Raw genomic sequence first — 12282 nt, 5'->3', positions numbered from 1 at the left:
TTAGCTCTGTAGTGTTCTCCTGGCTGTTGTAGCCCTGGGTTTGAACAAAAAGTGTGCAGGACGAGCAAAGAAATCGCTGTCGCCGCGGACAGCAGTCTGCATTTCACAAGCACTCGAGAGCGTTTTGTTTTTGCACATCTGAATGATAATTTTCACCCGCGGAACGTATCATGCGACTGCAGTTTGCCACAGTGCCGAAAGTTGCTGCCAATTATTTGTAGTATTTTCCGGAAACCTATCAAGCGGAACGTATTGATGCGTTTGAACGTTGATGGGGGCATTTCTGGTTTTCGCGGTTTCAAGCGTAGGAGCTGGGAGATCGTATTAGGCGGGAACGTATCGGCGAGGTTCTACTGTACTTCCATTGAATATCAGGGCATTTCCTTCTTGGCAGGCATGGTGGACTGCTACCTGGCTCAGCTGCGGAACAACGATGCAGCGACACTCGCCAGCAATGCCTGCAAGCACTTGGGCCACACCCCCCGGGCGCTCACAGTCAGTGCCGCACTTCCTTCTCTTTTTATTTATGCATATTGTTTTTGTGGAGTGCTCATTCATTGACAGTCTCTGGGGACATTTTCAGCCTACAGTATCATCTTGGTAAAGAAAACAACAGTTTTTTTCATTGGGTGGAGCATGTGCTGCTCCAATCGCTCCAGACTGCTCCAAAAGACAAATGCTGCTTTATGCTGCCCTAAAGTGTAATACTTGCTAGTAATTGCTCCAAACCTGCTACAAAATGGTGTTGACAAACTAAAAAGAATGAAGTTGAATCAAGTGACCATCTGGTGAGCGTAAACAAAATCAAAAGCAAGCTGTATCCACTATCATCCTAGCATGCTACTCAGTTGCGTAAATCCTGAAAAATCGCAAGGGGTGACACATGGTGGCCAATTTGTATATTTAATATGGGTTGCATTTTTATTTATATGAAAATAAATCGTGCTTTAAATAAAATTTAAAAAACGAGCATCCTGTCAAAGCTCAAGCAATTTCATTCTTCTATTCAGTCTCTCTTTTTTTTCACCTCCTAGCGATTTTCATAGTTCACACAGCTGACGGGCATTTAACACAGGTATGCAGTAAATGATTAAAAGCCTTTCAAAAAGTTGAGCACCCACAATATACATATTGCCACGTTCCATTTCTCAAGTTTTGTTATCGCCCCAAAACACTACACAATTCTCAGCGCAAAACACGCGTACAGTTTTCGAGAAGCTTCCGGACTTAGTAGGTCATTTCGATAAGATCACGCCCACTCGGCGAACTGTACTGATTATTCTGGAACTTACGCCACCGCCAGCGATAACGCTACAACATTCGATGGCAAAAGTATAAATGCCGACGCACTTCGCCGCTTGTCAGTAGTTGATCGACGGCCGACGCTCCGTTCGCCGCTATCAGTCCAAGGCTGCTACTGTAATCAGATTTTCTGTTTACCGGGCACAGGTTCGCCCAAATAAACAGTTAAATTCCAACACAAAGTCTCCTGTCTTCGGCCACGTCACGACCCCGTGACATCTGATGGAGGTGCTGCTTCTTTGATGTTCCGGACGCCCCCTTCAAGCCGCGACCCCAGCCCAAGCGGCAAAGAAGACACGGACACTAACCCTGAACAGTGAACAAGCCGCCGGCAGAGGGGACTACAACCAGAGTACGGGCCCCTTCCTGAAGCAGCCAGGCAGACCCGGATCCCGACATCAACTACTGCAACCATGACCGCCCCCGTGCAGCCTGCACCACTCCTGCTGCGACAACCCAAAGAACTGCCAACTTTCCGCGGTTCGCCACTGGAAGACCAGGAAAGCTGGATCGAAAGGTTCGACCGCGTCGCCGCCTACAATGACTGGACAGACTATGACAAGCTCCAGCATGTGTTTTTCGCCTTAGAAGATGCTGCTCGGACCTGGTTCGAGAATCAAGAGCGAAGCCTTACAACGTGGGACGTCTTTCGCGCCAGGTTTCTCACCACTTTCGCAAATGTGGTGCGCAAGGAGAAGGCCGCAGCTCTTCTCGAAACCCGCATGCAGATGCCAAACGAAAACGTGGCGCTATTCACGGAAGACATGATAAAACTTTTCCGCCATGCTGACCCCGACATGTCCGAGGAGAAGAAGGTCCGTCTGCTCATACGAGAAGTAAAGCAGGAACACTTCGCCGGGCTGATCAGAAACCCGCCAAAGACAGTCGCCGAATTCATTTCAGAAGCATCTACGATAGAGAAGACGCTCGAGATGCGCCCGCGACAATATAACCGTAGCTTCTCGTCTACAAACTACGCTGGCATTCAAGGGCTTGGAACCACTGACTTGCGTGAGATGATCCGAGCGATAGTGCAAGAAGAGCTGCGAAAATTACTTCCTTCAGCGCAGCCTCACGTGGAATCCATCGCGGACGTCGTACGCCAGGACATTCAGCAATCGCTTGGCGTTTCTCAGCCTCTAGAGCCTCAGCTGCAAGCCATGAGCTATGCTGCTGCAGCCCGCCGCCATGCCCCTCCTCCTTGCGCACGTCAAAACGCTGCCCCATCGCACTTCCGTCGGCAGACGCCACCGCCGCCGCCACCCCCACCGACGTCCTACCGTTCGCCAGCGGCCCAGCGCAGTGCGCCGAGGAAGACTGACGTCTGGCGCACCCCTGACCACCGCCCGCTCTGCTACCACTGCGGCGAGGCCGGACACACATACCGCCGTTGCCAGTATCGACAGATGGGTCTGCGTGGCTTTGCCGTCAATGCACCGCGTCCACAGCCAGGAGAACGGCCACATGACATCGCCGACTACCTGACAGGAACTCAATGGACACCACGAAGTCCTTCCCGTTCGCCGTCGCCCAGCCGCCGCATGTCGCCGCACCACCGGCAGTACTCTGGCCTAACGCGGGGCCGGTCTCCTAGCCCATATCCGGGAAACTAAGGGCAGCAACCGATGGAGGTGCGGTTGCTGTGCGACGAACTACCGAAAATCCTCCGATGACGACGACGACGCGACGGAGCTTTCCGAACACAACGCCAACCTGGCAAAGCCCTGACGGCGAAAGCTCACTTACCGAAGGTGACCTGACGACGCAACATGAAAGCACTGTAACAAGCCAACGCAGCTGTGACCCCACACAACGCCCTAACTGTAATGCGAGACGGTGAACTAGCGACCTCGACGTTCTTATCGACGGCCACAGTGTGACCGCTCTCGTCGGTACTGGAGCGGACTATTCCGTCATCAGTAGGTCGTTCGCTACGAAGTTAAAGAAAGGACAGCTTGGGAAGGCCCTGAAATCCGCACAGCCGGGGGTCATCTCGTAACGCCTACAAGAATCTGCAAAGCGAGAGTCACCATTAACGGCCGTATTTATCGTACAGACTTCGTAGTCCTACAGCATTGCTCGAGAGATGTCATCCTTGGTATGGACTTCTTATGCCTCCATAGGGCTGTCATCACCTTAAGAACAAAGTCGATAACGTTATCCACAGAAGAAGCACTACAGCCGCCCACGCCGTCAGAAAACCATGCCTTGAATGTGCTGGAAGAACAAGTCACCATTCCGCCTCACTTCAGCGTCGTTATTTCAGTCGGCTTTCCTAAATCACCTGACTGGGAAGGCGTCGTTCAAGGCAGTCAACATCTGTTGGTCACCCGAAATGTTTGCGTCGCAAGAGGAATTGCAGAGCTGCGGGGAGGCAAAGCAACGGTTATGCTCACGAATTTCAGCAATGAGTACAAACATGTGAACAAAGGAACAACGGTCGCATACATCGAAGAAATTATCGAAGCCTCCAGTGCTTTCACCCTTGCCGACTCTGCGGAACCTGCTCAGAGCAACCAAGCCCCTCCCACAGCTTTCGACGTCAATCCCAGACTTCCGAACCATAAGCAAGAACAGCTCAAGGCCCTGCTCCTGCAATACGAAGAATGCTTTTCATCGTCATTAAAAATTCGCCAGACCCCAATCACGAAACATCGCATCATAACCGAAGAAAATGCCAGACCACTCTGTCAGAGTCCTTACAGGGTTTCGACGCGAGAACGTGAGGCCATGAAGAGACAAGTTGATGAGATGCTGCGGGATGACATCATCCAGCCGTCCAAGAGTCCATGGGCGTCCCCCGTGGTGTTAGCGAAGAAAAAGGATGGGACTCTATGTTTCTGCGTCGATTATCGCTGCCTGAACAAAATCACAAAAAAGGACGTGTATCCTCTTCCACGAATAGACGACGCACTTGATCGGCTCCATAACGCCAAGTACTTTTCATCAATGGACCTCAAGACTGGCTATTGGCGAATCGAAGTCGGCGAAAGAGACCGAGAGAAGACGGCGTTTATAACACTGGACGGCCTCTTCGAGTTTAAGGTGATGCCCTTCAATCTTTGCTCAGCGCCTGCAACTTTTCAACGCGTTATCTGGTGGCGAACGGAGCCGACGCTCCGTTCGCCACCAGATGTCACGGGTTCGTGACGTGGCCGAAGACAGGAGACTTTGTGTTGGAATTTAACTGTTTATTTGGGCGAACCTGGGCCCGGTAAATGGAAAATTCGATTACAGTAGCAGTCTTGGACTGATAGCGGTGAATGGAGCGTCGGCCGTCGATCAACTACTGACAAGCGGCGAAGTGCGTCGGCATTTATACTCTTGCCATCGAATGTTCTAGCGTTATCGCTGGCGGTGGCGTAGGTTCCAGAATAATCTGTACAGTTCGCCGAGTGGGCGTGATCTTATCGAAATGATCTACTAAGTCCGGAAGCTTCTCGAAAACTGCACGCGTGTTTTGCACTGAGAATTGTGTAGTGTTTTGGGGCGATAACAAAACTTGAGAAATGGAATGTGGCAATATTTTTCTGTTCCAGGCTGAGTATGAAATGAGAATTTTCTTTTGTATTACTCACTCACATCACGCACTCATTCACACACTCTCACTGACTCATAGTACTGATTTTTTTATTTAAAAGTATTGGAATTTTTTTACTAGAAATAATTTTGATTGATGATGTTTGGCCCTGCTCCAAAACACCTTTGGTGCTCCGAACCGGCTCTAAAACTTCCCTTTTACTGCAGCAAAGCTGCTCCAAAACAGCATCATTCCTGCTCCCTGAGCTGCTCCAAAACACTGAAGTCCACTTCCACTCCTGTAAGAAGAACTGTTTAAATGCTTTGAAATATATACAGAACATTATTGCAAGTCACTCGATATTCTAAGGCAAGAAAAATATTGACGTAGCAGATTGACTTGTGCATACTATAGTAATTAACCTTAATTAAATTGTGAATAGTTATTCATCTTGAGGGATTTCATGTTCGGTTATTGCATAAATGGAATCAGGTCTTAATTTAAGACTACGTGCTCTATATTGTTTTTGTTTTGTTCACTCTGTGCAAAGTAAAATTATAGTTTTGACGTTGCTCACTGAAAGCGGCACATCAAATCACTCATCAAACATGGTGATGCCTTCAGCAAGGCGGTCATACGCAACAGTACTCTACAAAATAAATTTGTATGAATACGTATTTACTGCGCAGAAATTCATCCCGACCTCATTGTATCTTGCTCTTTTCTAGCCTCTAGTAGACACAAGTTGTGTGCGTAAATATATAGAAATTATCTCGAAGGGTTAAATTTCAGTGTGCGTTTTGGATCGGCTTAATATTTTTTTTGTTGCTTACTCTCATTGCAATGTCCACCTATGCGTGCAGCTGTACGCGAGTGTGCTGATGAAAAGCCCCATGAGCCTGGAGAAGGCCAAGGTGTGCCTGGAGAAAGCGCTCAAACAGGAGCCCACCCACCTGCCGGCCGTGTACCTGCTGGCTGAGATATACGACCAACAGCGCGCCTACGACCGAGGAATACAACTGTAAGAGCAGCTTGGTCACTATTCAGCTTGCAGATATAAGAATAAGCATGATGTCTTGCGCAAAGAAAAAAACAATTTTTCGGCTGCTTTCGCTTGTGGGTGCAGCTACTGCCCAATGTATATTGTTAGAATGTTGTTAATTTGTAAGGTGTAATTAACAAATAATATAAATAATATGGGTTCATTAGCAGTCCTAATTAGGAAGGTCGTATTTCTGTTTCTATTTCTGTGTCAATTTTTTTTCCGTTTATCTGTTCTGTCCATCTCTTTCGTTTTCTAAAGAATGCACATTCATTAAAGAAACACTTGCACTGCACATCTATTGTGTCAGCCTCAATGGGTGTGCTGGCCATAGGCCTTATTATTCACCAAGTTACTAGGCAATACACAAAAAAATGTAGCATACTTATCTTCATTTCTCGATTGTACGTCTCCAAAAGCCAAGTGTCGTCAATTCTGGTTAATCCTATGATGAAGCACTGGACATAGAGAGCGCACTCCAATCAAGTTAATGCATTGCATGCACTAGGCACTGCTTTAGTTTTCTGGTGGCCCCGTTGCGGTGGTCTAGTGGCTGAGGTACTCGGCTGCTGACTCGCAGGTCGCAAGATCGAATCCCGGCTATGGCAGCTGCATTTTCAATGGAGGCAAAAATGTTGTAGGCCTGTGGGCTCAGGTTTGAATGCCCGTTAAAGAACCCCAGGTGGTCAAAATTTCCGGAGCCCTCCACTACGGCGCCTCTCATAATCATGTGGTGGTTTTGAGACGTTAAAGCCCACATATTTATCTTAGTTTTCTGGTGACGTCAAAGTGCATGGATTGACGCCAAAGTGTCGTCCAGCCGCTCGGTTCCAATGCTCCAGCGCATACTATTAGCAACATTACGATCATTACGCGAGTACATATGGTAATGAAGGCAAGTCAGATAGGCAAAGCTCATGCAAGTGTTTAGTTAAAGGGGCCCTGCAACACTTTTTGAGCATGGTCAGAAAAGGCTGCCGATCGGTAGTAGAGGCTCTCCACAACACGCGAGCCAAATATTATAGCGCAGCATGCGGCCTGGAATTCGCAATAAATTATCAGTCAATAAAAAGTAGCTGTCTCTTCTCTCGACAAATCACGGAAAATAAGCCCAGTAAGCCCATCTATCAGCCATTGGCTGATTTGAACATGGCGCGCTCGGTTGTTACAGAGGTCGTCGCAAAAGGCCATCACTTGTCCACGGGTGCACGTGCGATCGCACTGAAAAAGTTGCGTATTCGAAGAAAAAAAAAAGGCTCAAAGTCACGAGGCGCGGGTGTCGTTTTTTGTTTACCTCTCCTATTCCTTGCTGCTCAGCTTTCATGCTTTCGTCGGGACGAGAAAAGAGAGAATGTGATTGAAGAGTATAGCATATCTTCGTTACTCCGCTCGTACTGGACGGATTTTTAAAATTTTGCCTCTATGAATTTGTGAGATAATACGCTTTTCTAGTGAATTATGCCATGGTTACTCAAAAAAGTGTTTCAGGGCCCCTTTAAGGTTGGTGAGCTATTTTTCTAAACTGCCTTGCGAGTGTTCATAGTGTGCAGAAGTTTCTCTTCGAAACGACTAGGGAAACCAAACAAACGGGTTTTTTTCCTTAGCAATTGTTTGTCGAGCAGCATCTTTCTCTCAAGACTGATTTTTTTGCTTGAGTAGGTTTTGGTAGAATTGGCAGTGTTATCGTTTGTTCCGTATATTATTCGTAGAAAGGAATTTGAACACACTTTGACTGCTCACCAATAACGTTTGTTTGGCCACTGGGGAAGTTGGAGCCACCACAGTGGCCTGGCTGCGAAGCATGGCTGTGAAGCATAGCCGCGAAGCATGGCTGCTGCCCCAAGAGGCATTGGTTCAGCCCCCACTGCAGCTTTGGCATTTCGATCTAGGTGAAATGCCAGATGATTATCTATTGTGCTACGTTGGTATGCGTTAGAGACTTGTGGTGGAAGAAATTATCCTAAAAACCCACCTTGCAGTGTCTCTTCCCATCAAGTCTGTTGGGACATTTAATCCCATAAACCAAGTGAAACAAAAGATGGGCGAGGCAGTACATATCCGGCGGAAGTTATAAGGGCAGCATAACAAGATACGACCGAATTGAAAGAACAACAGAACATAGTGCTGCATCTTTTGATTGTATATGTGCTCATGATTTAGCACTTTTTAAGTACGCACACACCACAGGTGCTTTTCTGTAATCTGGTGTGATCAGCTTATTTTAAATGGTATGGTTGATAATGACTGTCACCTAATCAGGGTCAATGTAGAATCATTTAGTATCAAGTCACTGTAACCCGACGTTTCGATTTCATTGTGTCATTAAACTTTTTCATGTTTTAGTTTACCCTCCTTTTATACCAACACATTCAGATGTGAATTATCGGGCTTGTGCGAATACTTGAATGCTTCGAATATTCCAACGAATAGTGCAGTATTCAAATTCGCTTTTGAACAAAATAAATGGTTGAAAATTTCTAATTGTTCGAAATGAACACGAACAAATAGATGCATATTAGTTCACATGTGACATCCTGTAAAGAGGTTTTCATTGCAGTGGAGGGGTGAAAAGTTTTGAAAGCGCCTATTCAAGTATATATTAATTTGCATGTAATCTTCTTGTTAAAGTGGTTTCACTGCAGTAAAGTGATGCTAAGCCATGAAAACTTGTATTAAAAGGAAATCCTTACTGCCGCAAAGCCCCACTTCAAGGTTAAATGAGGATATTACCCCTACATCAATCCATTTTTTAAAGAGCCCTGAAACACTTTTTTAAACAACCATTAAATGGAATTACTAAAAGAGCTCATTGCCTCACGAAATCAACAACGCAAAAATTTTAAGAATCCATCCAGTACAAGCATAGTTAAAAAAATTTGTCGCACGCTGCAATCGCTTTCTGTCTTCTTTCGTTCCGACGACAACGCTGTAAGTTAAGCTGGGGGGATGGCATAGGAAAAGAAAATACATCACGTGCGCCTCGTAACTTTGAGCACTTTTTACTTTTTTTTTTGCATACGCTGCTTTTTCAGTGTGATCGCGCACACGCGTGGGCCTCCTGCAGCAATTTTTATAACGACTGAGCGCGCCATGCTCAAATCAGCCAATCGCTGATAGAAAGCCTTCTACGAGTGACTTTATAGCTTTCTCTGCTATTTGTCAAGGCAAGAGAAGGCAATCGTTAGCTTACTTGTTAATTGTGAATTGCAGGCCACGTGCTGCGCTATAATAATTAGCTGACATGTTCTCGGGAGCCTCTACTACCGATTGGCAGCGTTTTCTGGCCATGCTCAAAAAGTGTTGCAGGGCACCTTCAAGTTTAAAAGCTTGTTATACCGGCTTATATGCTCCAAGTATAGCAAACCTTATAAAGTAACAAAGATTTTACAGGCAATCACTTGCATTCTACTCAAAGTTAAATTGTGCCACTAGTATTCAAAGTTTTTTCGTTTTCATGGGTGAAAAAAAAAAAGTGGCATTTGCACTGGCCTTGTTTCAATTTTTTTTAATATTGTGAAGGTTAGTTTAGATCATGACAAATATGTCCATTTTTTTATAATATATAATACATGTATACTATTTGAATTCTATTTCGAATTATTTTACCAATATCACTATTCACACAAGCCTACAATCATCTGTAACATCTTTTATTTAAAGCTCTTTCTTTGATCTTGTGAGCATGTTTTAGCTTTTTGTGAGAGAATAAGTTTTGTTTGCCATTAAGCTTCATTTGCAGTGACCAGCCATAGATTGAAAACTTTGCAATGGTCAAAATTACACCAGAATGACGCTAATTGCATCAAGCAGATCTAAAACAATGAAATCCCAAAGCACTGGAAATCGGCAGCAGCAAGTGACCCCCCCCCACCCCCAAAATTCATTGTTGTGTATCAGTCTTGGCTATTTAGATTTTCCCACTACTGGCACGTTTTGTGCAAGAGTAGGTAGACCATTCACCAAGGGCATATGTATTTCTCCAAGCATGCATGCTCAAACTGGACGTATGCTATGCTCCTTTCATTGCCATGTGTGAGGAATTTTGACACATTTCAACTTTTCCTTGTGGGCAAGCGTGTTGTTCATTTGTTTGTGAACTGATTTATTATGGTGCCTTATTTGCACTGCTGTTATGTCCACTCACTGTCCTGCATCATGTTGCGAACTTCACTGCGGGCATATTATTTTCCCTGCTTGCCTATATTACATAATGTCGTTTCTTATCCTCGTAGAGAACTGTTGCAAGCGTTACAGTAGTGCCCAAACCCGATTTTGATGAGCCCTTCTGCTGTGTTTCTGCCCGTTCAGCCTGCAGAAGCACCTGGAGAGCCAGAGCACCTGCCGGCTACACCAGATGCTGGGCGACTTCTACGCTCGGACTGGTGAACACGACAAGGCCCTGCAGCATTTTGGAATTGCCCTAAAGTGCGTACACTACTACTTCGACTAGTACTAGTTCTACTACTGCTATTTCTGAGCATGGCCTGCTTCTTTCTCAGTCGTGCTATCTGGCACCTTCAGGTTGTCGTGAGCTTTTCGTAGTACTTGTAAATTTTAATCTCCTCGAGATTCAGCAAAGTCGCAGAGAATGGTGGCTTCATAAATCAGATGGAATCTGGTTTCAATCTCAGTGAGAACACTGAATGGTTACCTTACTTACTCGTGTAATGAATGCATTTTTTTTTTGTAAAAAAATGTAAACAAAGTTGGGGGTGCGTTTATTACGCTGTAAAAATTTTATGAAAACTTTTTCAGTATGAGCGAAGCAGTAAAGCAAAAAAAAAAGTTAGGTTGCTCAGCTTCTTTGGTGCACATCACTCATCTTCGGTGACTGAAGGTGCTATTTTCTGCAAGCTGCTCCCGCGCTGCCCGTGCACACTGTAAAGTTTTTCGCGGACATCTTTTCTCGCAATCGTTTCACCGCAACAGTATTATCTGCGGTGATCTCAAGAGGCATCCAGAAGCGTGTGCTACGACGTCATGATACACTTAGCCAACATCGTGGCAACCTCACAACATGACTGCTACGACGCCGTTGACATTGCAGCAAGCTGCCACCAAAGCATGAAATCAAACTGTCGATAACAAAGTTAACGACAAAATGCTGCCTCGCTTGCAACCGAAGCAAAAATCAGGGACCATGTTGCGGAAATAGTCACAATCTTTTCTGGGCGAAAGCAACTTCCTTCTGGTTTTCTAGAATCGTGCGACGCGATAGCTACCAACGGCTCTTCTTTGCGACAGGCGTAGCTACAGCAAATCCTGTCATCGTCGCTCGAAAATTGCGTGCATGTGGTTAGGTAATAAAGCTTCGTATTTGCAAGAAGCGACCGTCGGTTGGCATGGAAAGTTTCATAATCTTCTCTCGCTGTGTGCTTGCCAGCTGCGATGTCTTTACACTGGCACCTTTCGTGAACCCCGCTGTGGTGCATAGATATTTAAAAAAGACTGGGTACGTGCCACGCACAGATAGAAAGAAAGACTATACGGTGCGTGACAGCGAACGAAGGAGGGGGGAGGGAGTGAGCCAAGGTGGCCGAGGGGGGTCGGCATAATAATAAAAAACGGAGAGAGATCCAACGGGCAAGGAGGCGCCATGTGGCAGTTAGCTGAACTGCAGCAGACGAATGTAGGGCGTGCATTTATCACACAGGGAAAAGAAAAATCCACATTTTGACGACTGAAGTTAGGGGTGTGTTTATTATGCAAGTGCGTTCATTACACGAGTAAATACAGTGTTAGATAACAACTTGCTTAGCGTGAGCCAGCATGGGGTACAAAAAGTCACCTGACCACCAGCACAAACTTGTGGCTCTAGGCACGCAGGCTGCATGTCCACTTTATCTTTGCGGCATTCATGTAACTAAGAAAAACTGAAAGCTTTAAACATCAGCATTCGCATGATGTAAAATACATGGTAAAAGAGCAGAACTCTATCTCTCTCGGCCTGACCACATATATGTATTGCAGCATGTCAGCACGTGCCTTTACGAAATGGCACCGTGCCCTCCACCTAAGAGAGAGAGAGAGGGTGCATAGCTTCGCATTGCCGCTCGTTCTCGCTCTATAGGGGGTGGGCTTGGCGTAATGTCAAAAAGCCACGTGTTGCAACACGCACGTGTAGAGGAAATATGCATTAGTTTTGTAGTACAGTTCTAATAAAGCTTTTGAGGCAAGACAGTGTTTGGCTTGCTGCTGGAAACTACAAGGTGCAGTGCCACGCCTGTCATTCTTTGATCTTTTCAGGCAAAAGAATCTTCATGACATGGTAAGGCCAGCATTTTTAGTTTGCCAGTACATCATAATTTGGCAACATAGTACTGCATAACGTTCTCCATTGTTCTTTAATTAGCTGCTCAGTGGTTTGTGATTAAACATGTCCTATGTCACAGATCAGGAAAGACTTGAACGTTCATGT

General features: G+C 45.8%; 1 protein-coding gene across 1 annotated transcript in view; it reads left to right on the top strand.

Annotated features, from left to right (window-relative positions):
* Positions 1 to 12282, top strand: part of LOC119170139 (anaphase-promoting complex subunit 7) — a 51816-nt gene that overhangs the window by 25606 nt on the left and 13928 nt on the right. The window contains exons 12-14 of the mRNA XM_037421197.2: positions 395 to 495; positions 5686 to 5843; positions 10173 to 10289. Of these exons, the coding sequence (XP_037277094.2) occupies positions 395 to 495; positions 5686 to 5843; positions 10173 to 10289 (376 nt within the window). The remainder of the gene's footprint in view (positions 1 to 394; positions 496 to 5685; positions 5844 to 10172; positions 10290 to 12282) is intronic.

Source organism: Rhipicephalus microplus, unplaced genomic scaffold (genome assembly GCF_043290135.1).
Source record: "Rhipicephalus microplus isolate Deutch F79 unplaced genomic scaffold, USDA_Rmic scaffold_21, whole genome shotgun sequence".
NCBI lineage: Eukaryota > Metazoa > Arthropoda > Arachnida > Ixodida > Ixodidae > Rhipicephalus > Rhipicephalus microplus.
This window is presented reverse-complemented; position numbering and strand designations above follow the sequence as displayed.